The sequence below is a fragment of the Chiloscyllium punctatum genome, chromosome 11, assembly GCF_047496795.1.
Source record: "Chiloscyllium punctatum isolate Juve2018m chromosome 11, sChiPun1.3, whole genome shotgun sequence".
In the NCBI taxonomy this organism is placed as follows: Eukaryota; Metazoa; Chordata; class Chondrichthyes; order Orectolobiformes; family Hemiscylliidae; genus Chiloscyllium; species Chiloscyllium punctatum.
In genome coordinates, this window is record NC_092749.1 from 109,756,638 (window position 1) to 109,784,324 (window position 27,687).

Here is a 27,687-nt window from a genome sequence, read left to right on the forward strand (position 1 = left end):
ATTATCAGTATATCGTGGAAGTGTTGTCAATTTTGTGTAAAACATAAGCACAGCAACCTGTGCTCAGATGAACAGAACATGCTATTAACATCCTGGGGGTTATGATTGACCTAGATACTGAAATGGAACCTGCCATATAATTTGTGGCTATAACAGTAGGTCAAAGGCGAGGAATTATGCACTTTGACTCACCTTTTGACTCCCCAAAGTATGTCCCACCATCTACAATATACAAGACAGGTGCATGATGGAATGCGTCCCACTTGTCTGGATAAGTGCAACTCCAACAACACTTGAGCTTGACACCATCCAGGATAAAATAGCTCACTTGATTTGCTCCCCATCCACCATCTTCAATGTTCACTTCCTTCACCATCAGCACACAATGGCAGTGATATATACCAAATATATAAACCTCTGCAGCAATTCTCCAAAGCTCTTTCTAACAGCACCTTTCAAATAAACAACCTCTAGTTCTCACTTTGGGATTGTAAAGTGCGACATTTCAGACAGTTTTTGCTAACTGAAGAGTTAGCCAGGGTGGAGGAAAAGGGTTGGTTACTTGAGTTATGTCAAAGTAGTCTGATTTTAATGCTTTGCTGAATTATAACTGGAAACTAATACTCTGAGGTTGTTTATTGTATAAGGATCTGAAAGGTCTAATACTGAGGAGTGCCAGAAGCACCAGTCATTCAGATGCCACATGACCTCTGGGCAGAGCAGTTTAGGATCCTAAAGGAATGAGACCTTATATCTAGCTCCTCCTCAATCTCTGTAACAATGTCTATTTCAGTGCTGTAACTAGTTGCTAATGTGCAATCAGTTATGTCTCAACGATAAAAGCCTATTACAGATAATTGGTTTTCCTCAACCACATTGGATCCCTATACCAAGATGGTGGCAGCAAACTTACCACATAGAGGGGTGCAGACTTGGTTTAGTTTAACAACAATTTGGTGACTGTATTCCTTTCCACCAACCTCCAATGCTACTTCTGTAAGTCATAAAGAATAGAACAAATCAAAAAAACTAGTTCTTTATCATATGTGCAAGCTTTCTTGGAAGTATGTTATTGCTTTGGTCTCCGCTCGAAAATGATTTAGTTAACATAGTACTGGGGCAGTGACATGTATACAAACTTTTCAGACAGTATTCGCTATAATCTAAGCAGAAGATGAATCGTTTGTTCTGTACTTACTGACCATTTGAGAGGGCAATCTAATTGTAGATCCAGTGCAAGTTCAGCCAGTCTCCTGGCCTAACCACAAACTGGTACATAATTCCAAATGCCAGATTTAGTGGTCGCTTGTTGTCTTTCCCCATTGCATAACACCATTACTGAGTGCTGACTTCATTTCTGATTTCACTGCGCAATTAAAAGAGAACATAATGAGAATTTCAAGAAGTTTCAGGATTAAGTCCTTTCCTTTTAAAGGGATGGGAATGTGGTAGTTTAGTGTGTTCATCAAGACTTTGACTTTTCTCACATTTGTATTTTAGTATTATGTGTAAACAGTTCAATTAATAAATCCAGATTATGTAGCTGAATCTGAAATTCTACCTTCTATGAAGACCTTATTTATTTGCCAGTTGTCAACAACAGAGGACTGTAAAGTTTAACATTGTGCTGGCACTGCACTTTATAATTGTAAGGTGTGTTCGCACCTCAGTGTTTGTCAATCTACCATGAACACATCAAAGGAATTGATTGCCTTCCCAAAATGTAGCCACAGACTGACTAACTGATTCTGGTTCATTTTGCAGCCTATTAAATTCTGTATGCCACACTGCTGTGTAATACTTAAATGAGGCATGCCCGGAAATAGATGTGCAAGAAACATTGCCACTGTTCCCAAATCGCTTTGTGTAGCTACCCATTTCCTCCAAGTTCTCAGCACCGATTCCTGATTTCAATTGCTTCATGGTTGGAGTGCAATAGCTGAGTGCCTTCAACTGCCTGAACCCCCAAATTGAATTCTTTTCCTAAACATGACTGAGTAAGGGAGTTAAGGAGAGTATTAGGTTGAAAGAAAAAGCATATAACGAGGCCAAAGTCAGGGAGAGCCCTGAAGGCTGGGTGAAATTCAGAATCCAGCAAAGAAAGATTGAAAAGCTACTGAAGAAAAAAGCCTATGTGGGCAAATGAGCAGCAATATAGAAGCTGATGAGAGTTTTCTTAAAAAAGAAGCAGGAGGTTAAAGTGAATGTAATCCCTTAGAAAATTAATCTGGTTGTTTTTGGGAACAAGGAAATGGCAGAGGAGTTGAACACATATTTTGCATCAGTCATTAAAGAGGAGGATACTTGAAGCATTCCATTAATACCAAAGAATACAAGGAAGGAATTAGCTACCATCACTAGAGAAGTAGTATTAGACAAATTAAGGAGGCTAAATTACATAAGACTATAAGATATTGGAGCAAATTTAGGTCTATTGAGTCTGCACTTCATTCATTCATTCATTCATTCATGACTAGCACTAAGTTCTCCTGCCTTCTCGAATAACCCTTAATCTCTTTGCTAATCAAGAACATATCTATCTCTGTCTTAAATACACTCAGTGACTCCATAGCCTTCTGCATCAATGAGCTTGAGCTCCACAGATTCACCACCCTCTGGCCAAAGAAATTCCTCCTCATCTCCGTTCTAAAAGATTGTCCCTTTACCTAAGGCTGGGTTCTCTGATCCTTGTCTCTTCTGTAGTGGGAACATCATCTCCATGTCTACTCTGTCCAGGCCTCTCCATATTCTGTCAGCTTCAGTGAAATTACTCTCACTCACACACTCACTCAAGCACTCATTTCTGGATCATTCTTGTTAACAGACCATGTTAGGGAACTGGATCATTCAGGAAGCTGAGGGGGTAATACAGAAGAGTTCTAGGGAAGCTTTCACACCTTTGTTACAGGATAAAGGTAGCTAGGTGACAGCCAGGAAAGGGAAAGGGAACAAGAATAGACAGACAGTGCAGGGACCCTATGTGGTATTCCCCCTCAACAAAAGTATACCATTTTGGATACTGTAAGGGGGGTGGGGGAATGACCTACCGGGGCAAGCCTCAGCAACAAAGTCCCTGGCATGTAGTCTGGCTCTGTGGCTCAAAAAGGAAGAGGGGAGAATAGGAGAGCGATAGTAATGGAGTTTCAAAAGTGAGAGGAACAGATAGGAGATTCGGTGGTCACGGACGAGACTCCCGGATGGTATTTTGCCACCACCTCCCCACCCCCCCACCCCCCAGTGCGAAGGTAAGGGATCTCTCTGATCAAGTCTACAGGATCTCTAAAGGAGGAGATAGAGCAGCCAGAAGTCATGATACACGCCAGTACCAATGACATAGCTCGGAAAAATGATGAGGACTTGAAAAGAGAATATAGGGAGTTAGGTTGGAAGCTAAAAGGCAGGACGAGCAGAATAGTAATCTCTGGATTACTATCAGTACCACGAGCTAGTAAGGCTCAGAACATAGAACGAGTGCAAAAGAACACGTGGCTCCAGGGCTGGTGTAAGAGGGAAGGCATCAGATATGTGGATCATTGGGTTATCTTCATGAGGAAGATGGGACTTGTACAAGAAAGATGAGTTGCACCTGAACTGGAGGGGTACTGGGCGGGAGGTTTGCTGGAGCTCTTCAGGAAGGTTTAAACTCGTTTGGCAGGGGTGTGGAAACGAACTACCCATCTGAGGATGGAATAGCTAATGAACAGCCAGATACAATGTGCAGGGAGTCTGTGAGAAGGGATAGACAGTTGATAGGGCAAAGGTTCAGTCAGTGTGATGGGTTGAAGTGTGTCTATTTTAACACAAGAAATATCAGGAATAAGGTGATGAATTTAGAGCATGGATCAATTCTTGGAATTATGATATGGCCATTATGGAGACTTGGATATCACAGGGGCAGGAATTGTTGCTGGATGTTCCAGGGTTTAGATGTTTCAAAAGGAATAGAGGAGGAGGTAAGAGGTGAGGGAGTGGCATTGCTAATCAGGAATAGTATCATACCTGCAGAAAGGGAGGTCATCGAGGAGGGTTTATCTACAGAGTCAGTATGGGTGGAAATCAGAAACAGGAAAGGGGCAGTCACTTTATTGGGAGTTTTGTATAGACCTCCCAGTAGTAATAGACACAGGAGCAGATTAGGAGGCAGATTTTTGAAAGGTGCAGAAGTAACAGGGTTGTTGTCATGGGTGACTTTAACTTCCCTAATATTGATTGGACCCTCCTTAGTTCAGATAGTTTGGATGGAGGAGTTTTTGTCAGCTGTGTCCAGGAAGGATTCCTGACTCTATGTAGGTAGGCTGACTAGAAGGGAGACCTTATTGGATTTGGTGCTTGGCAATGAACCAGGCCAGGTGTCAGATCTCTTGGTGGGAGAGCGTTTCGGTGATAGTGATCACAACTCCCTGACCTTTACTATAGGAGCAGATGATTGGGAAAAGTATTTAAATGGGGGAGGGGGAAGTAAGGGAGGGGTGCCAAAATTGGGAACAGATGTTCTCTGAAATGCATGCCAGAATGTGGGGGTTGTTTAGGGAGCATTTACTGATAGTGCTGGATAGGTTTGTCCCATTGAGGCAAGGAAGGGATGGTAGGTCAAAGGAATCTTGGGTCACAAGGGACGTGGAAAATCTAGTCAAGAGGAAGAAGGAAGCTTACTTAAGATTGAGGTAGTAAGGATCAGACAGGGCTCTAGAGCGTTATAAGGTAACCAGGAAAGAACTGAAGAATGGACTTGAGAGCTGGAAGGGGCCATGAAAAAGCTTGAGAAGGTGGGATTAAGGAAAACCCTTAGGCATTCTACACTTACGTGATGAACAAGAGGATGGTCAGAGTGAGGGTAGGGCTGATCAGGGATAGTAGAGGAAACTTGTGCCTGGAGTCAGAGGAAGTAGGGGAGGTCCTTAATGAATACTTTGTAGTATTCACAACTGAGAAGCACCTTGATGTTTGTGAGGACAGTGTCAAATAGGTTGATGTTAAGAAGGAGGATGTGCTGAAACATTTGGATAGATAAGTCCCCTGGGCCAGACAGGATACACCCAAGGTTACTACAGGAAGTGAGGGGTTACACCCAAAACGTCGACTTCTCCACCATCTGATGCTGTCTGGCGTGCTGTGTTCTCTAGCCTCCTGCCGTCTACTTAGGATGCAGAACTGGGCTGACAAGTGGCAGATGGAGTTCAACCTGGAAAAGTGTGATGTGTTTCATTTTGGAATTTGAATGCAGATTAAAGGCAGGATTCTTGGCAGTGTGGAGGAACAGAGGGATCTTGGGGTCCATGTCCATAGATCCCTCAAAGTTGCCGCTCAGGTTGACAGGGTTGTTAAGGCGTACAGTGTGTTGGCTTTCATTTATAGGGGTATTGAGTTTTAAACCCCTTACCCGGCAAAGACGAGTTAATTTGTCTTCACCCAATTTGTCTTTTTCAGAGTGCGACGAGTAAACTTGTCTAAAACATATAATTTCAAAAACAGCCACAGACGAGTTTATACGTCAATTCTTGGCATTTCTGGGCCCTTCTCAGCTAGAAACGAGTATACTCGGTGACTCCTACGTCTGGTAGCTGTGTCTCTTCTGCCTCCGGCATTGCAAGAAGCGTCAACACACTGCTTTTGGGCACACACTGTCATTCGGTTTTTTCTGTTTTTGTTTTACAAATTATGCCCAGATGTTGAGCTCAGAAGGCGACAATGAGCATGAACCTTCTATGAGAAGCTTGGATACATCAGATGAGAGTGCAAGCTCGTCTGATAATGGCTATTCTCTCTCAAGTGAGGAGGAGGAGGAGAAGGACTTTTTAGCTTGATAGAGGTGTATAAGATGATGAGAGGCATAGATAGAGTGAATAGTCAAAGACTTTTTTCCCAGGGCAGAAATGGCTAACACGAGGGGGCATAATGTTAAGGTGATTGGAGGAACGTTTAGGGGAGATGTCGGAGGTCAGCTCATTATACAGAGTGGTGGGTGCGTGGAATGCACTGCCAGCGGTGGTAGTACAGTCAGATACCTTAGAGACATCTAAGCGACTCTTGGATAGGCACATGGATGATTGTAAAATGAAGGGTATGTCGGTTAGTTTGATCTTAGAGTAGGATAAAAGGTTGGCACAACATCGAGAGCTGAAGGGCCTGTACTGTTCTATGTTAGCTAGTTTTGAGAAGATTTGTTCTATGTTTTATACTCTGTTCTAAAACTCCTCTAGACATTCTCCAGCACTAAATGCACTTAAACCCATGGCCCTGATGGCTTACATCCTAGGATCATCAAAGAGTTAGGTACAGAGGTAGTGAATATATTGATTGTAATTTTCTAAAAATCATCGGATTCTGGAAAAATACCAGAGGCGTGGAAAACTGCTAATCTGATTCAAAAAGGGAGGGAGGCAGAAAGCAGGTAACTACAGGCTGATTAGCCTAATATCTATTGTTTGAAAAGTTATTGGAATCCATGGTTATGGAAGTAATAGCACATTTGGAAATATTCTAATCAAGCAGAGTCAAATTACTTCATGAAAGGGAAATCATATCTTCCTCAAAAAACTAGAATAAATTAGTAAGTCTCAACCAGCGTGGATAGTGGAGAATCATTTACTGTGTTGTATTTGGACTTCCAGAAAGTGTTCGACTAGGTAATTCACAAAAGGTTAAGTCACAAAAGAAGAGTCCATGATGTTGGAGCTAGTATATTGGCATGAATAGAGAATTGACTAATGGGCAGTCAGTGAGTGGGGTAAGGGGTTCTTTTTCAGGTTGGTGACCAGTGGGGTTCCACAGGGATTAGTGCTGGGATCACAACAAATTTGCAGACAACACAAAAATAATTGGAAAGGCAGGTTGTGACAGGGGTGCAAACATTTTACAGGGAGATATCAATAGGTTAAGTAAGTGGGCAAACATTTTGGTAAATGGACTATAATGTGGGAAAATAGGGAGAACAAAAGAATATTGTTTAAATCGACCAAAACTGCAAAAAGCTACAACATGAAAGAACTTGGGGAGGTTACTTGTATATGAAATACAAAGCTAGCATAGAGGAACAGTGAGTAATCAGGAAGGCTAATGGATTAGGTGGAGGTGGGTACTGCAGATGTTGGAGATTAGGGTCAAGATTAGAGTGGTGCTGGAAAAGCATAGATCAGGCAACATTCAAGGAGCAGGAAAATCGATATTTCGGGCAAATGCCCTTCATCAGGAACTCTTCCTGATGAAGGGCTTTTGCCCGAAATATCGATTTTTCTACTCCTTGAATGCTGCCTGACCCGCTGTGCTTTTCCAACACCACTGTAAGCAAGGCTAATGGAATGTTGACCCTTATTTCAAGGGGGTTGAAGTATAAGAGTAGGCTGGTCTTACTGTGGCTGTAGAACATGCTGGTGAGATCACATCTGAGGTACTGAGTACTTTTCGTACATTTATTTTAAGAAAATATGTTATTTCATTGGAAGCAGTTCAAAAAAGTTTGAGGATCACTGCTATTGAGGGATTGTCTTATGAGCAAAGGTTAAACAGGGTGGGACTGTACTCAAGGTAAAAACAATGACTGCAGATGCTGAAAACCAAATACTGGATTAGTGGTGCTGGAAGAACATAGCAGTTCAGGCAGCTTCGAGGAGCAACAGAATCGATGTTTCAGGCATAAGAAGCATTGATTCACCTGTTCATTGGATGCTGCTTGACCTCCTGTGCTTTTCCAGCACCATGTTTTTCAACTCTGATTCTCCAGTCCTTACTTTCTCCCAGTACTCACTGGAGTTTAGAAGGACAGATGATCCTGTTGAAACACATGGAATTCTTAAGGGTAAATGTCTTAATCTTGATAGTGAGAGGATGTTTCCCCTCCTGGGAGAGTCCAGGACCAGAGGGCATTGTCTCAGAATAAAGGAGTACCAATTTCTCAGAAGTTGTCTTTGGAACTCCTTGCCACAGAGAGCTGTGGGGGCAGAGTCTTTGTGTATTCTTAAGGTTGAGATAGATTGTTGATCAGTAGAGGAATCAAGGGTTTTGTGGAAAATACAGGCCAAGTGGATTAGTGTGTCGGATCAGCCATGATCCTACTGAATGGTGGAGCAGACTTAAGGGGCTGATTGGCCTACTCCTGTTACTATTTCTTGGGTCTTAAAACACACTCTATCTCGTTTACTTCCTTTAAGGCACTCCTTCAAAACTATCTCCTTTGACCAAGATTTTAGTTATCTGTCCTAAAAACCTCCTGATGTGCCATGATATCACATTACATTTTAGATTGATTCTGGCCTAAGCACAGAGGCCTCAGCCAGTTGTTCCGCCTGATGCCCCTCCTGTTCTATGCTCTGTCAAGAGGTGATGATTGAATGGTTCTTGAAGCAAATTAGGATACGGGGCTGCAGGGTTTTGGGTGAGGTCAGGTTTATGTAGAGTGGTGAGGGGGCGAGCAGTCAGGAGTGCATCGAAATAATCAGCTCCAAGGGAAACCATTAAGATATGAGGTTTCTCTTTCCAATTGTGTTTGCCTTTTTCAAAAAAAAACATACAAGACCATTGCCTGCCCCAGCCCGCCCTAATTAAACTGGGCGTGTTGGTATGAGAGAGTAACCTAAAATTGCTCATGTATCTTTGCAGTTTTCCTCTAGCTTATTCAAGTTAACAGAAGATGTTTGGGTTGCCTACTCTGTTTGCAATCAACATCTCACAAGGATATAGAATTCCTCTTTACTCAAGATAAAATAGGGATTCTGACGAGGCTAAAGCAACAGCAGGTTTACAGGCATTCAGAGGTGAATAAATTATTCCTTCTCCAGTATGAAAACGCTTGTAGATGTATAAGATGTCAAAATTACTCATTGCATGGAAAGGAATGTAGCAGGACTGGCTAGACATGGTGCAGATTAAGCAGTTACAACACAAAACATTGAATGGAAGTGGGTGAGGCGAGTTAAAGGCACACTATGAATTGATATTCAGATTTGGCAGAGAAAGGGAGCGCTCTGCTAGTCTTGGCAGGGGCTTCTGTGTTGGGGATAGATCTTGTCTTACAACTGCTGGAGGACACCTCCTACAGTGATGTTAGTTGAGACACACTTCAGCCTGCTTAAGTCACCTCACCTTTCCAGTCTAGACTGAAGCAGGACTTTAATGTAAGGAATATAATAATGATGGGAGATGATCATATTGTCAAGAGGAATGCTGAAGTAAGCCCAAATGACTTAAATTATTCATTTATGTGACAACTAATTTCTCCCTGACTTGACTTGCACAAGATTGTGAATGGAAAATTTCTTTTTTTCTTTCAGTTGAATCTAGTCACAAAGTGTGCAAAAAATAATAATATTCTAATATTCTAATTGGTTTATAAGTGATGCTTACAGGATAGACATTTCCTGAAAAACTGGCTGCAAAATATAAGCCGTTAACCAGCTCAGTGTCCCGTTTTCACAATTTTTTTGATGATTATCAAAGAGATGATCTGTCTGTGTCTCCCCACAGGGCAACCAGACCTGCTGACCTTCTCTGGTACTTCCTGTTTCTAGTTTAGATCTCCAGGATCTGCAATACTTTGCTTTTGAGATGATCTTCCATATTCACAATAAAAATAATTTGGATTTATTCAACCTTTTTTAACATGAGAAACATGCTCAACAAGCAAAACCTGACTGAGTGTTGCAGGGTTCGAAGAAAGTAGGAGAGGCGACCAAAAACTGAGTCAATGGTTTTGAGAAATATCTATAAAGGAGAAAACAGGTTTAAGAGGCGAGTTCCAAAGTAGCCAAGCAGCTACCATTGCATCCAACAATGGTAGAACAATTAAGACAGGGGATGCTCAAGAGGCCGGAATTAGAGGAGCAAGATATAACAGCACAATTGCTAAAGAGGATTACAGAGATAGTTCGGGGCGAGGTCTCAGATGGATTTCAAAAATAAACTTGAGGTTTTTAAAATCAAGGTGGTGTCGGACAATGAGTCAATGTAGGTCAGCAAAGAAGAGATGATGATTAAGTGAAATTTAATGGGATTTTGGGCTCATATTGCATGTAATTTTGCAGGTATTCACATACCAAACAAGAAACATTTTCGAAGATGAATTATGAAAGTCAGTTTTTGGAATTGCCAAGTGAAGTTTCCTGGAATGAAACTGGAGATCATTCCGTTCTGCGCCGTGACATGAAATATTCACAAAGCTTAATGGTGAAGGAAGTACATTTTGATACACAATCAAGTTGCTTAGTGGACTTGAACCCAACAATTAATGTAATTAATTGGGGAGGAAAGTTGGAGGATAGGTTGTTAAAAGTCTACAATAGGTAGCATTTTTTATGACTTCCATTTGTCCCAAAGTGCTTAGAGTCATAGAGCTACACAGCACGGAAACAGACCTTTGGTTCAACTCGTCCATGCTGACCAGATATCTATTTGGCCCATATCCCTCTAAACCCTTCCCATTAGTATTACCATCCAAAAGCCTTTTAAATGTTGTCATTGTACAAGCCTCCACCATTTCTCCTGGTAGCTCATTCCATACACGCACCACCCTCTATACGGAAAAGTTGCCCCTTAGGTTCCTTTTTAAATCTTTCCCCTCTTACCTTAAATCTATGCTGTCTAGTTTTGGACTGCCCGACCATGAGGAAAATACCTTGGCGTTTCACCTTATCCATGCCCCTCATTTTATAAACCTCTATAAGGTCACCTCTCATCCTCAATCTAGCCCCAATCTATTCAGCCTCTACTCAATCCCTCCAACCCTGGCAACATTGTTGTAAATGTTTTTTTAACCCTGTCAAGTTTTACAACCCCCTATAGCAGAGAGAACAGAATTGAATGCAGTATTCCAAAAATGGCCAGCCAATGTCATGTACAGTCATAGAATAACCTCCCAACTCCGATAAACAAGGCACTGACCAATAAAGGCAAGCATACCAAACACTGCCTTCATTACACTATTTACTCCACTTCCAAGGAACCTGCACTCCAAGATCTCTTTGTTCAGTAACGCACCCTAGGACCTTAGCATTATGTGTTTAAGTTCTAACCTGATTTGCCTTTCCAAAGTGTAGCACCTCACATTTGTCTACATAAAATTCCATCTACCACTCTTCGGCCCATTGGTCCATCTGATCAAGGTCTGGTTGTACTTTGAGGTGACCTTCTTCACTGCCCACTACACCACCAAGTTTGGTGTCATCTGCAAAATTGCTAACTACGCTTCCTACATTCGCATCCAAATCAGTTACTTAAGTGACAAAAAGCAGTGGACCCACCACTGAGCCTTTGCAGCAAATCTCTAATCACAGGCCTCCAGTCCGAAAAGGAACCCTCCCACCACCACTCTGTGTCCTACCTTCGAGCTAATTTAGTCTCCAACCAATGATGTTTCTTTGAAGTTTTCAGACACTATCCCAATGTAAGAATCGTGGCAGCCAATCAGTCCACTGCAAGCTCCCACAAACAGTGATGAGCTAATGATCAGATCATTGTGGTGTGGATTGAGGGGTGAATATCGGCCCAGAACACTGGGGAGAAGTTGCAAAGAAAAATACTTTGGATTCTTGAAATTTGAAATAGAAGCAAAAATGTTGCAGAAGTCTGGCAACCTCTGTGCAAAGAGAAACAGAATTAACATTTCAAGTTGATATTTTGAACAAGGATAGGGGTTGCGGGAGGACAAGGAAGGCTTGTGACAAGTGGAAAGGCAACATTTCTGTGCCTCAGTCTCTCCTGTCTTTGACTCTGTCACAGACTTTTCATAGAATCCTAACAGTGGTGGAAGTATGCCATTCAACCCATTGAATCAATACCAACCCTCTGAAGAGCATCCCACCCAGAATCACCTCCCTACCTTAAACCTATAATTTGACATTTCCTGTGGCTAATCCACCTAACCCTCACATAATTTCCTCTCTAGGTCCAACAATGTTTTGCCCTTATCCTACTACTCCTTGCTGTAAACCAATTTTATCTCTAACTGAAGTCTCTGGAGTGGGACTTGAAGATCACATTGTCCTGACTCAAAAGGATTGTGTGCTACACATTGAGCTACAGGAAGTTGAATTTGCAAACACTGCTGTCTGAGGTTTTGATAGGTGTGACTGACGAATGTCACTGTGGTAGAAAGCATGTCAAATCTGACCTTAAGATCACTGCCATCAGTTATAAAGCCTTAAGTTATCTCCAGAAGGTGACTTAAAAGAAATTCTGGGATTTACACACTAATGAAAACTGCAACCATCTGAAAAGATGAAAGACTTAATAACAACCCAGCTTTGTTCAATATATCATTTGAGCTATATGACACTGTAATCTTTTGCTATAAATTCTATATCTTATGGTCTTCTCCACAACCACCTGATGAAGGAGCAGTGCTCCGAAAGATAGTGCTTCCAAATAAACCCATTGGATTAGAACCTCGTGTTGTGATTTTTAAGTTTGCCATCTGTGGGTGATGGGATTGTGATCAGTCCTACTTCCTGATCCCATGCCCCCCTTGGAATTGTTATAGTGCAGAGGGAGACAGTTTGACAGGTCATTTCACCACTGTTCTGAGAAAATCACTTCAATTTCTTTCTGTGCTTCAAGTGAAATCTGATAGTAATACCACTCAAAGAAATGTGCCTCCAAAGAAGTTGACATGTGATTGAGATCAGAGAGCATCAGCTCACTGTGGGTGTGACCAGTGACATAGCCACATCTCCTGAAGCTGCAGTGACAGTGTTGGCTATGAAAAAGGCACTTGAGTTCAACAATTTCAGATCATAGCTACTTGCCCTCTATTTTTTCTAATCAGCAGCTGTTGATTCTGCTTTCTGCCTTTCATTATTGTCCTATCTTTTGCCTAGTGCTACCTCTTGTCATTTAATCTCCCCTGCCTTCCACCTTACCACTGCCCTTCTATTTGGTCTCTCCCATCCCCCACACTCTCACCCTGCCTCTGCATGAGCTTGAAACCTATCATATCTCTAACTACTTTGTAGTGCTGATTTAAAGGGTATCCTCTTGTAATATTGTTTTAAAAATCACACAATACCAGGTTATAGTGCAACAGGTTTCTGCTTTCTCTTCCATAGAAAAAAAAATAATTGATTCGCCAACTTTAAGGACATTTGGATAAATATATGGATGAAAATGGAATAGTGTATGATTGGTTCCACAGTGCTGCACAACATCGAGGGTCGAAGGGCCTGAACTGCTCTATGATGTTCTATGGTCTAGGTTTATTTGGAAGTACAGTACTAGCTTTCAGTACTGCTCCTTCATCAGGTAGTTAATGGAGCAGGATCATATGACACAAAATTTATAGCAAAAGATCGTAGTGTCATACAGCTGATGCGATATATGATCCTGCCCCATGAGCTACTTGGTGAGGGAGCAGCTCGTCAAAAGTTAGTACTTCCAAATAAACTTGTTGGACTATAACCTGGTGTTGAGTGTGTGGTGCTGGAAAAGCACAGCAAGTCAGGCAGCATCTGAGGAGCAGGAGAATCGACATTTCGGGCATAAGCCCTTTGTCAGGAAAGAGGCTTGTGTACCAAGGGAGCTGAGATAAATGGGAGGGGGTGGGGGATGGGGCAAGGTGAGGAAGGTAGCTGAAAATGCAATAGGTAGACAAAGGTGGGGGAGAAGGTGATAAGGCAGAGAGGAGGGTGGAGCGGATAGGTGGGAAAGATGATGGACAGGTCAAGAGGGCGGTCGGTGCTGAGTTAGAGGTTTGGGACTGAGATGATGTGGGGAGAGGGGAAATGAGGAAGCTGGTGAAATCTACGATAATCCCGTGTGGTTGGAGGGTCATAATACGGATGAGGCGTTCTTCCTCTATGCGTCAGGTGGTTAGGGTTTGTCATTGGAGGAGGCCTAGGACCTGCACGTCCTTGGTGAAGTGGGAGGGGAGTTGAAGTGTGCAGTGGGGTTGGTTGGAGCGGGTGTCCCAGAGATGTTCTCTGAAATGATCCGCAAGTTGGCGTCCTGCCTCTACAATGTAGAGGAGACCACATCGGATGCAACGGATACAGTAGATGATATTGGTGGAAGTACAGGTAAATTTCTGTCGAATGTGCAAAGATCCTTTGGGGCCTTGGACAGAGGTGAGCGGGGGATGTTTGGGCGCAGATTTTGCACTTCTTGCTATGGCAGGGGAACGTGCCAGGAGTTCGGTGTGGGCTGGTGGGGAGATGTGGCGTGGATCTGTCAAGGGAATTGCAGAGGAACAGTCTCTCCAAAAGGCTGATAGGGTGCGGAGGGAAATATATCCCTAGTGGTGAGGTTTGTTTGTAGGTGGCAGAAGTGGCAGAGGATGACTCAATGTATTTGGAGGTTGGTGGGGTAGAAGGCGAGGACCGGGGAGTTTTGTCCTTACTGTGTTGGGAGAAGTGGGGTTCAATGTCGGAGGTGCGCTCGAGGTATTGTCGACCACATGGGAGGGGAATTTGTAGCCTTTGAAGGAGGAGGCCATCTGGGATTTCCTGTGGTGAAATTGATCATCCTGGGAACATGTAGCAGAGGCAGAGGAATTGGGAATAAGGGATGGTGTTTTTACAGAAGGCAGGGTAGGAGGAAGTGTAGTCCAGGTAGCTGTGGGAGTTGGTGGGTTTGTAGTAGATGTCAGTGTTTAGTCAGTCGGAGATGGAGATGGAGAGGGAGAGGTCCAGGAAGGGGAGGGGATGGATGGAGATGGAAAAGCCCAGGAAGGGGAGGGAGATCCCACCAATACTGATGTATTTCCCTCCCCAGACCAATCAGCATTTTGGAGAGACCATTCTCTCCGCGACTCCCTTGTCAGATCCACGCCCTCCCCACCAGCTCCCATCCCACTCCCAGCACGTTAACTGCAGCCCCCCCCCACCACCGTCCAAGGCCCCAAAGGATCCTTGCACATCTGACCGAAATTTACCTGTACTTCCACCAACTTCATCTGCTGAATCCATTGCACCCAATATGGGTTGGGGAGAGGGGGTGCCAACATAGAACATAGAACAATACAGCACAGAACAGGCCCTTCGGCCCACGATGTTGTGCCGAACTTCTAACCTAGATTAAGCACCCATCCATGTACCTATCCAAATGCCTCTTAAAGGTCGCCAATGATTCTGACTCTACCACTCCCACGGGCAGCGCATTCCATGCCCCCACCACTCTCTGGGTAAAGAACCCACCCCTGACATCTCCCCTATACCTTCTACCCTTCACCTTAAATTTATGTCCCCTTGTAACACTCTGTTGTACCCGGGGAAAAAGTTTCTGACTGTCTACTCTATCTATTCCCCTGATTATCTTATAAACCTCTATCAAGTCACCCCTCCTCCTTCGCCGTTCCAACGAGAAAAGGCCGAGAACTCTCAACCTATCCTCGTACGACCTACTCTCCATTCCAGGCAACATCCTGGTAAATCTTCTCTGCACCCTCTCCAAAGCTTCCACATCTTTCCTAAAGTGAGGCGACCAGAACTGCACACAGTACTCCAACTGTGGCCTAACCAAAGTCCTGTACAGCTGCAACATCACTTCACGATTCTTGAATTCAATCCCTCTGCTAATGAACGATAATACTCCATAGGCCTTCTTACAAACTTGCAGATCATTTCAGAGAACATCTCTGGGACACCCCCAGCACCTGAAGTGGCTGAACACTTCAACTCCCCCTCTCACTCTGTCAAGGACATGCAGGTCTAGGGCCGCCTCCATCCCCCAACCCTAACGCCTGGAGAAAGAATGCCTCATCTGCCTTGCGACCTTGCAACCACATGGAGTTAATGTGGATTTCACCAGTTTCCTCCTTTCCCCATCCCTACCTTATCCCAGTTCCAAGCCTCCAACTCGGCACTGACCTGTCCATCATCTTTCCCATCTATCCGCTCCATCCTCCTCTCTGACCTATCACCTTCTCCCCCACCTTCATCCACCTTTCCCACTCTCAGCTACATTCCCCCAAGCCCCACCTCCCTCCCATTTATCTCTCAGCCCCCTTGGCCCACAAGCCTCATTCCTGATGAAGGGCTATACCCAAAACGTCAATTCTCCTGTTTCTCGGATGCTGCCTGACTTCCTAAGCTTTTCCAGCGCCACACTCTTGATTCTGATTTCTAGTTTCTGCAGTCCTCACTTTCTTCTTCTAGCCTTGTGTTGTGTGATTTTTAACTTTGTCCACCCCAATCCAACACAGGCTTCTCCACATCTTGTAATATTGGTGTAGGAAGAGTGAGCACACCCAGTAGTGCTCTATGACCCCGAGCAGAGCACCAGAGACTGATGTGCCATAGCAGCACTCCTAATCCAGATGACACTCCACAGAATGTTCATCACCATAGCGACAGCCTACTGTGTTACAAGGCAGAAGACCACCCCCGGTTCTTTGTTCTCAACTTTTGCTGTGCTTGTTGTTAGTGATTGTTGTTAGTGGGCTATGGGCCTCTACTCTGGCCACAGGAAAGAAAAAGCCAGGAGCTTTCCATTGCTCTTCTCTCCTTGTCCTCCTCCTTCACTGACCTTTTGACTGCCTGCCTAATTATCACAGTGTTTCGTGGTATTGTGTTTCCTGATGCTTCTGTCAATGGCTTAGTTGAAGGCACTATATAAATGCAGTTTGTTGCATCACTGCAATAGAAGGTACCGTGGAATGCGCTGCCTAAAGAGCTGGTGGCACCAGATTCAACAGGAGCGTTCAAGTACATGTTGGATAAATGGGGGAAGTCTTTTTCAGAGCAGCTAGGTATAGAATGAGGAGTTTGTAGGGACTAATTAGATTCACCAATCCCTGCCACTGCAGGATGTTGGTACCTGTGCCCCAGCCCTGGCGCACACAGAGAAGCTACCCCTCCCCAATCACCTTGAAGGCAGCATGCATCCCTAGGCTCAGTCACACTGATGTCCTGATTGTTGAGATGCAAGTTTGTGGTGATGCACAATCAGCGCTTTGTGTTTCAGTCAGTCTAATTTCCCCATTTATTTCTTGCTGGGGGCTGTTTCCCATGGCATCACTGGCAGTGCCATCGCACGCACGGCAACTGTGTGAGTACTAAGTACTCTCCCCTGCAGTTGTGGAGGTAGCCAAAGTTGTCAGTCGGACAGTATCTTCAAAGAGCTGTCATAGGCGCAATGGGCCAAAAAGCCACCACCTGCACTGCCAAAATTCTATGTTTGGTTGTCTCCCCATCCGAAGCCAAAATAAAGTTACAGGGTCAGTCTTTGCAGCACCGTGTTTATTGATTTCAAGATAAATCTATGGGATCAGAATTTCTGTGTAGTTTCTGACAAGAGGAATGACAGGAATAGTTTTTTTTTAAAACAATGTTCCCTTTGTAATTGCTGTCATTTGTTTAGTGGATATTTACCCTGTTGAAACTTTATGCACTTTGACAAGATGAATAGAAGGGCTAAAGTTATTTAAGGAGAGAGACTGTAGAAATTATAGCATGGAGATTTGAGATTCCTCACGCGTGAATCACAAAAAGCTAGCATCCAAGTTCATTTGATATTAGGGAAAACCAATGAACTGCTGGCCTTAATTTCAAAGTGTATGTAATACTGAAATAGGGAGGTCTTGCTAAAACTATAGGAGTAGTCAAACAGCTGGAATACTGTGAACAGTTTTAAACCCTTTTCTAAGGAAAGATATACTATTATTGAAGGTTCAGTCGTTTGATTCTGGGTATGCAGGGAATTCCTTATGTGTGGAGATTGTGTAGTTTGGACCTGTACTTAATGCAGTTTAGAAGAATGGCACATGTAAGATTCTTAAGGAGTGTGATTGGCAGATAGTTGTCTCCCCTTGTGGGAGAGACTAGGACCATGGGGCATAATCTTTGAGGGTAGTCAATCTGTGGAATTCTTTTGAGTCAGCGTTTTTGGGGGTCGGTTAGCTCAGTTGGCTGGCTTGCATTGCAGAGAGAGATCAACAGCACAGATTTAACTTCTATTGAGACTACCATAAAGGTCCTGCCTTTTCAACCTCACTTGTTGCGTGAGGTGTGGTGACTCTCAGTTTAATCTCAGTACCATAGAGTCATAGCGTTATACAGCACAGAAACAGACCCTTCAGTCCAAATCGTTCACTGACAAAATATTCTAAACTGATCTATTCGTGTTTGCTAGCATTTGTCCCATATTCTCCTAAATCTTTCCTATTCATGTACCCACATCCAGGTGCCTTTTCAATGTTCCATGTGTGAAAAAGTTGTCCCTCAGATCCTTTTTAAGTCTTGCCCCTCTCATCTTAAACCTATGCCCTCTAGTTTTGGACTCTGCTACTCCAGAGAAAAGCCCTTGGCTATTCACCTTATTCATGTCCCTCATGATTTTATAAACCTCTATAAGGTCACCTCTCAGTCACTGATGCTCCAGGGGAAAAGGTCCCAGCCTATTCAGCTTCCCTCTATAGGTCAAGCACTCCAATCCCAGCAACATTGTTGTAAATCTTTTCTAAATCCTTTCAAGTTTACCATCTTGCCTATTGCAGGGAGACCAGATTGGGATGCAGTATTCTAAGAGTGGCCTCACCAGTGTCCTGTGCAGTGGCACCATGGTGTCCCAACTCCTATACTCAGTTCACTGACTGAAGAGGGCAAGCACACCAAATGCCGCCTTTACCACCTCACCTATGTATGATTCCACTTTCAAGGATCTATAAATCTGCACCCCTAGGTCTCTGTTTGGCAACACTTCCTCGGACCATTAGTTGTATAAGTTTTGCCAAAATACAACACCTCAACATTTATCTGAATTAAGTTCCGTCTGCCACTCGTTGGCCCATTGACTCATCTGATCAAGGTCCTGTTGTACTCTGAGATAACCACCGTCATTGTGCATTACACTTCCAATTTTGGTGTCATCTGCAAACTTACTAACCATACCTCCTCTATTCATATTCAAATCACTTATACCAGTTGTCTTGTTGATGAGAGTGCAGCCCTGGAATCATCTGCAACCATGGTGACTTTTACATTGAGTTTTTACCGCACCGAAAGAGACCCTTTGCCCTATCATATCTGCATCAGTCATCAGACATTCATTTGTTTAATGCCATTTTCCAGCACTTGGCCCATAACCTTATGTGTAATGGTATTTCAAGTTCAACTAAGTACCTTTGATTTTTGTACAGAGGGCTGATGAGCCTGGCCCATCAGTATGTTCAAAGCTGAAATAGATACTTAATCAATAAGGGAATGAAAAGTTATGGGGATAAGGCAGAAAAGTGAGTTGAGGCTTACCACATCAGCCACATATTCTCACTGAATGGCACAGCAAACTTTGAGCTGAATGCCTTACTTCTGATCCTACATCTAATGGTATTTATAGCAACCTGTGGTTTACAATGCATTTGATTAGATGTACATTAAAATATCACAAATAATGGTGCAGTGCTGTTATTACTTCATACCATCTGTTACAAATTAAACAAGTAATCATAATTTATATTATCTTCACAATTTGACACCTACCAGGATTTTTAGTAAACCAATTACCTGTCTATCTACTTAAAATCCCGCTACTCAATTTCATCTGCAATAAACTTTGAAACTAACAGCAGTTTCAAATTTTATCTTGTGTAACAATTCCTCCGAACACAAAACAGAGTTTTAAATTTCCTTTTCTTGACCGGAAATCATTAAAAATGTTTAACTTCTTATCACTCTCTCAGAATTGAAGTTACACAATCTTAGAGTCATACAACATGGAGGTAGACCCTTTGATCAACTAGTCCACACTGACCATGTTTCCAAACTAAGCTAGTGCCACCTGCCTGCGTTTGGCACATATCCCTCCAAACCTTTCCTACTCATCTACTTATCCAAATGACTTTTAAATGTTGTAACTGTACCTAACTCCACCACTTCCTCTTGCAGTTCATGCCAAGCACTAACCACTCATTTTAAAAAAAAAAGTTGGCCCCATGTCCTTTTTAAATCTTTCTCCTCTCACTTTAAAAATATGACCCCTAGTTTGAACTCCCCCAACCCAAGGGGGGAAAGCAATACCTTTGCCATTCACTTTATCTATGCTCCTCATGATTTTATAAACCTCTATAAGGTCACCTCTCAACTGTCTATGTTCCAGAAGAAAAAGTCCCAGCTTATCCAGCCTTTTTTCATAATTCAAGCTGATCATTCTAACAATATCCTGCTATATCTTTTCTGAACTCTGTCCAGTTTAATATTATCCTTCCTGTACAGGGCGACCAGAATTGCACACAGTACTCCAGAACAAGCATCATCAGCATCCTGTACAACCTAAACATATCATTCCAATTCCTACACTCAAAAGTCTGAGCAATGAAGGCAAGCATGGTAAATGCCGTCTTAACCACCCTGTCCACCTGTGATGCAAATTTCAAAGAATTATTTACCTGAACCCTCAGTGTCTCTGTTTCTGCAACAGTACCCAGGCCCCTACCATTAATTATATAAATCCTCCCTTTGTTTGTTTTACAAAATGCAAATCTTGTGTAGGTAAGCCTGCTCTTTGCTTGGCAAGGTGTTGTGTGCAGATGGTGTGGCTTTGTAATATTTGGAAGTGTTTTTAGGAAAAAATAGAGATGTTGGTTTAATATGCTGAACTTGCTTTTCGGTCAAAGCTTGTATTCGAGACCCACTTCAGAAATTTGAGTAAAAAATAGAGCAAACATTCCAGTGCAGTGTTAAGGAAGTGCACTGCTGGCGCCGACACTGTCTTTCAGATGAGATGCACTGCCTTATCATTTGAATTGTTTGCTGGAGATATCACAATTCTCTTCTTCAAATAGCCAAGAGTTCTGCACGCCAACTCACTCTCAATCAGCACCATGAAGGAGACATTAACCGGTAATTGTTAGCACCAGACCCCGGCTGCCTGGCAATTGCCTAAAGCTGAACCAGACTTCCTTGTTGTCATATTTGTCCAAAGGGGCTGATAATGAACTCAACCATTTAAGAATGAGTAAAGAAGAGTTTTTTGTTCTATAGAGGGTCTTCGGTTTCCACATCACACTTCCCCTACAGGTTGGGGAGCAGAGTGCTTGAATGCTTCTGAAGGTGGAGGTGGATAGTTTCTTGATAAGTAAAGGGAAGGGATTATTTATATGGGGGCAGGGATAAAGCAGAATGTGGAGTAATGAGATCAGCCATGATCTAATTGAATGGCAGTGTAGGTCTGAAGGTGGGGAGATTTGGCCTATCTCTGCACCATGTGTTTGTATGTGCTAATCACAACCAGTAGGGAAAACGAATATGTTGGCAGCAGCCTTTCCATCAATGCTGTCTCTCACTTGTTACGAATATCAACAGGCAGCACGATATCACAAACAATGATATCTGCACTGGAGTCACCCTGCTCAACTTTGATTCTGATAAATGTAAGGTGTTGCACTTTTGATAAGCTAAACCAGAGCAGGACTTACACAGTTAATGGTAGGACCCTGGGGAGTGTTGTTGAACAGAGAGTTCTCGTGGTGCAGATACCTATTTCCAGGAAGGGCATTACAGATAGGGTGGTGGAGAGGGCATTTTGCATGCTTGCCTTCGGTCACAGCATTGAGTTTAGATGTCATGTTACAGCTGTACAAAACATTGATAAGGCCACATTTGGAGTACTGTATACAATTTTAGTGTCCTGCTATAGGAAGGATGATATTAAATTGAAGGGGTGCAACAAAAATTTACAAGGATGTTACTGAGACCGGAAGGTTTGGGTTTTCAGGAGATGCTGAAGAGACTGGAACCTTTTCTCCCTGGAGCGTAGGAGGCTGAAGGTTCAACCTTTTAGATGTTTATAAAATCATGAGGGGCATAGATAGGATGAATAGGCAAGGTCTTTTCTCCGGAGGGGCAGTCCCAAAATGAGGGCATAGGTTTTAGTTGAGAGGGGAAAAATTTAAGTTGAGAGGGACAACTTTTTCATAGAATAGTGCAAATATCGAACAAGCTGCCAGAGTGATAAAGGCGAGTACTATTGCAACATTTCAAAGATATTTGATAAAAGAACATGGCTATAAAAGGTTGAGAGGTATATGGGCCAAACACAGGCAAATGGCACTAGTTCAGTTTAGGAAACCTGATCAGCATGGGTGAATTGGGCCAAAGGATTCTCTTGCCTCACGAGTTGGTTGCAGATGTACTGAACAATTAAGAAGGCAGATGGCATGCTTTTGCTCTTCATTACAAGATTCAAGTACAGGACGAAAACTCTTTTTGCGGTTGTTTAGTGTCTTGCTGAGACTAGAGTGGTGCGTACAGTTTGGATCTCATTCAAGGAAAATATGTTTTCTGTAGAGGGAGTGCGAATCTTGGAATGATGGGATTAAATTATGTTTATTTTCTCAAGCTCAAATGAGAGGTGATCTTCTTAAAACTTACAAAAATTCCTACAGGGTGTGGCAGGTGAACGTAGCTGGGAAGCTCCCCCTGTTGGTGAGGCTAGAGCCAAAAGTCATAATCTCCAGATAAAGGGCAAGTCAATAAAACTGAGATGAGAAGGAATTTCTTCACTCAGACTGGTGAATTTTGGAATTGTCTGCTCCAGAAAGCTGTAGAAATGCAATCATTTGAGTATGTTCAAGACAGAAATCAATAGATCCGCAAATGTTTGAATTACAATTTGCCTTTTCTTGTTTTAAAAAATGAAACACCTATCGCAGTCACTTCTGAGTTAGGTTTCTCAGTTTCCGTCTGTCTTTTCCCACAGATCTGCAGAGCCTTGAGAAACTTCTGCGGGACGCTGTGGTCAATGGGCAGCCTCGAACCCACAGACCTTGGAAGAAAATCCTCATTGTGGTGGAGGGAATTTACAGGTAAGGCATGCTGTTAATTTACAAGCTCATTCTAGGGCTTGCTCCTCCACACCAGAGATGGCACTCTCCTCCTGCCCTGCAACACTGTATGATCACTGCACTCTCCCAAGTCAGATCCCTTGTGCATCATGCATCAGCACCCAACCCCCTCTTTCCCCCCCCCCCCAAACACACACACACACTGGTTGCCATTGTTAGGTTCCCTTCTTGAGATTCTTACACACTTGATGCAACCGCCATACATCAACCTCTGTGAACAGCCATGATTTATTTCAGCAAGTACAAGCTTAACACTCTTTGCGATGCTTGCAGGGTGCGTCAAGCAAGCCTCCCTGTGGGCGGCACAGTGGCAGTGGTTAGCACTGCTGCCTCACAGCGCCAGAGACCCGGGTTCAATTCCCGCCTCAGATGCAGTTTGCACATTCTCCCCGTGTCTGCGTGGGTTTCCTCTGGGTGCTCCGGTTTCCTCCCACAGTCCAAAGATGTGCAGGTCAGGTGAATTGGCCACGCTAATTTGCCCATAGTGTTAGGTAAGGGGTCGATGTAGTGGTATGGGTGGGTTGCGCTTTGGTGGGGCGGTGTGGACTTGTTGGACCGAAGGGCCTGTTTCCACACTGTAAGTAATCTAATCTAAGAGAACCGTCCTCCTTTTATACAGGGTTTTACATCACAATCAGTGAAGCAAGCAAGACCCAACCCCCGCCGCTCCCTCATAGTCACATGCCCAAAAACAATATAAGGTGATTAGATTGTTTCCAGAAACGGTGTGTGATTAGGTTATTCCTTTTAAAGTGTAGCATTTAAAGTATGATGCGATTCTGCCTGCAAGACAGAAAATCGCACCCCCCCCCCGGGGACATCAATTTCTTACATTTTAGCAGAACAAATTAACCCCTTAACATCTCGCTGTACCTTCAGCTATAAACTGTGGAATTCCCCTATTAAACCCCTCAACCCCTCTCCCCTCCTTTTAAGGTCATGCCTGACAAACCTCAGTCAAGTTGTTTGAAGTCACGTCTAAGGTAGTGGATGTGGGAATGTCTGTGGATTTTGTTGATATGGACTTAGTCATACAGCATGGAAACAGACCCTCTGGTCCAACTAGACCACACTGACCATGTTCCCAAACTGAACTAGTCCTACTTGCATGTAAAGACCCGTATAAGAGACTAGTAACTAAAGTAGAAGCCCACAGAATCGAGGGCAGGTTAAGGGCTGGGTAATGGGTTGTGGCAGACAACAGAAAGTAGGGATTAAGGTATGTACTCAAATTAGCAGAATATGGTTAAAAATCACACAACACCAGGTTATAATCCAACAAATTTAATTGGAATCACACTAGTTTTCAGAGCATCGCTCCTTCATCAGGTGGTAGTGGAGGGCTTAATCCTAACACACAGAATTTATAGCAAAAATTTACAGTGTGATGTAACTGAAATTATACATTGAAAAATTGATTCTGTTAAGCCTTTCATCTGTTAGAATACCATGATAGTTTCACTTCTTTCATGTATAAATCACAAAACCTTTTTTTAAAAAGTTGCATTCTCTGGTTAGCTGTTAACAATGGTGATAGCTAGACAATATGTTGAAGGTGTTAGCCCCCTGTGTGCTCTATCTATGCCATGATGTTTAGATTGATTCTAATCTAAAAAGTGAAATAATGGAGTTTTACATGAAATCAATGTGTTGACCTTGAAGAGAGTACAACATAGGCTTACAAGAACGATATCTGGAATTGAATGATTAAATTATGAGAAGAGATTATACAAATTAAGTCTGTTGCTAGGATGTAGATGGTTAAGATGTGATATGAATGAGGTTTTCCAGATAAACTATTTTCACTGGTTGGGAATTCTAGAACTAAGAGACATAATGTAAGAATTAGGACCAGATCATTCAGGAGAGTTGTCGGGGAACACTCCACACAAAGGGTGATAGATGTTTGGAACTCTTCTTCCACAAGTGGCAGTGGATGTAGGATCACTTAATTTTAAATCTGATGTCGTTAAGTTTTATACAAAGGTATAAAGGGATATGAGCCGAAGGCAGGTATGTAGAGTTAGGTCACAGATTGTTTCATTGAATGGGGGAAAAGCTTGAGGGGCTGAATGGCCTACTCCTGTTCCTATGTTCCTAAGACCAAAATCTTCAATCTAGTCCTTGGTTATCTGCCCTTGTATCTCTTTATGTGGCTCTGTGTCAAAATTGTTTGTTTGATAAACATCTTTGAATTTTGATAGCATTAGAAGGTGCTTATGTGAATGCCAGTTGTTATATCACATACTTGCTATGTTGTTGCATTCATCATGGTGTAGATCCATGCATGTTGCCTCCCTGTAGCTTTCCTGGTTCAACACCAGCAAGCTAATGTGTACAGTGCCACATTTAAGCTGCCTCCCTTTCATTAGAATTGCAGGAGACTCTCCTGTTTATGGATGTCTCTCTCCAGTGACTTCTAGCTGCTTATGCAGTTTTGTAAAGACACTGTTGTCCCTGGCAGTGCTTTCAGTGACAGAGTTGCAATCACTGTACCAAGTTACAATACAACCTTAACTGGAAGGTTAAAGGGTTGTGTTGCTGGATCAGATTCTAAATCTCACAGACTGCAGGGAGCATGCAGGTTTGCATCCCCATCTCTGTGGAAGTGGCTACGGTTGAGTTGAATCAGAAGGTTGTGGGTTCAAATCCTGCTCTGGCAAATTTGGCATACCAAATCTGGGCCAGCACTCTGAGTGTCGTTTCGACAATAGTGCCAGATTTTGGATACGATGTAACCCTGGGCCCCATCCTCTCCCATTTGATTAGATGTAAAAGAACAGGGAGAGGATGTCCTTACTAATGTTTATCCTTCAAATAAACAAGGGCTGATTGGGATAGTCAGCATAGTTTTATGCAAGGGAAATCATATCTCTCAAACAGTTTTTGAGGAAGTAACCAAAAAGATTGTGGATGGAGTGGTAGACATTGTTTGCATGAACTTTAGTAAAGCCTTTGACAAGGTTCCACATGGTAGACTAATTAGTAAAGTTCCCCCACGTGGGATTCACAATTGTAAATAAAATTGCCTTAATGATAGGAGACAGAATTGTTTTTCGGACTGGATGCCTGTGACCCAGTGGTGTTCCACAGTGATTGATACCGGGTGCACTTCTGTTTGTCATTTACAAAAACAATTTGGATGAGAATGTAGGAGGCATGGTTAGTGGGTTTGTGGATGACATCAAAATTGGTGGTATAATGGACAGTGAAGGTTATCTAAGATTACTAAGAGATCTTGATCGATTTGGTCAAGCAGTGGCCGATACAGTTTAATTTGGATAAATGAAAGGTACCATTAATGGGTCCTGATAGTGTTATAGAACAGAGACACAGGTACATAATTCTTTGCAATTTGCATCATGGGTAGATAGGGTAGTTCGGAAGGCATTTAGCATGTTTACCTTAAGTGCTTAGTCCTTTAAGTATAGGAGTTGGGACTTCATGTTGAGGTTGTACAAGACGTTGGTGAGGCCCCTTTTGGAGTGTTGTGCAGTTCTGGTGGCCCCGCTATAGGAAGGATATTATTAAATTGGAGAGGTTCAGAAAAGATTTACCAGGATGTTGCTGGAATGATAAGTAATGAAAATAGGCTGGACCTTTTTTCACTGGAACATATGAGTTTGAGAGTTGATCTTAAAACATAGAACATTACATCGCAGTACAGGCCCTTCAGCCCCCGATGTTGCACTAACCTGTGGAACCAATCTGAAGCATATCTATCCTACACTATTCCATTCTCATCCATATGCCATCCAATGACCAGTTAAATGCCCTTAAAGTTGGTGAGTCTACTATTGTCGCAGGCAGTGCGTTCCATGCCCCTACTACTATTCTGAGTAAAGAAACTACCTCTGACAATCTATCGCCCCTCAATTTAAAGCTATGTCCCCTTGTGCTAGCCCTCTCCATCTGAGGAAAAAGACTCTCACTGTCCACCCTATCTAACCTCTGATTATCTTATATGCCTCAATTAAGTCACCTCTCCATCATCTTCTCACTAAAGAAAACAGCCACAAGTCCCTCAGCCTTTCCTAAGACCTTCTCTCCATTCCCAGTTAATCTCCTCTGAACCCTTTCCAAAGCGTCCACATCTTTCCTATATTGCAGTGACCAGAATTGTACGCAATACTCCAAGTGTGACCGCATCAGTTTGTACAGCTGCAACATGACCTCATGGCTCCGAAACTCAATCCCTCTACCAATAAAAGCTAACACACTGTCTGCCTCCTTAATAACCCTATCAATCTGGGTGGCAACTCTCCGGGATCTGTGTCCATTGACAGCGGGATCTCTCTGCTCATCTACACTATCAAGAATCTTACCATTAGCCCAGTAGTCTTTATTCCTGTTGCTCCTTCCAAAGTGAATCATCTCACGCTTTTCCACATTAAACTCCATTTGCCAACTCTCAGCCCAACTCTCCAAATTATCGATGTTCCTCGAAACTGCAGCATCCTTCGGCACTGTCCAGAATTCCACCGACCTTAGTGTCATCCACAAATTTACATCCTTCTACACCCTCATCAAGGTCATTTATAAAAATGACTGACAGCAGTGCACCCAAAACAGATCCTTGCGGTCGACCACTAGTAACTGAACACCAGGATGAGCATTCCCCATCAATCATCACCCTCCGTTTTCTTTCAGCTAGCCAATTTCTGATCCAAACTGCTACATCACCCTCGATCCCATGCCTCCATATTTTGTGCAATAGCCTACTGTGGGGAACCTTATCAAACACCTTACTGAATTCCAAAAACACCACATCAACCGCATTACCTTCGTCCACCTGTTTGGTCACCATCTCAAACATCGGTAATGCAGTCTCAATCAATCTTTGACCACAGTCCATCAGGCAGTCATCAGCATGTAACATCTTTGAGGCCCTGCATCTGCCCCATCTTATAGAGGTTTGTAAAGCCATG

At 43.0% G+C, this 27,687-nt stretch overlaps 1 protein-coding gene across 1 annotated transcript in view; it reads left to right on the forward strand.

The window, feature by feature from the left end:
• sptlc3 (serine palmitoyltransferase, long chain base subunit 3) overlaps window positions 1-27,687 on the forward strand; it is a 121,484-nt gene that overhangs the window by 78,951 nt on the left and 14,846 nt on the right. The window contains exon 7 of the mRNA XM_072581512.1: window positions 22,615-22,720. Coding sequence (XP_072437613.1) covers window positions 22,615-22,720 — 106 coding nt within the window. The remainder of the gene's footprint in view (window positions 1-22,614; window positions 22,721-27,687) is intronic.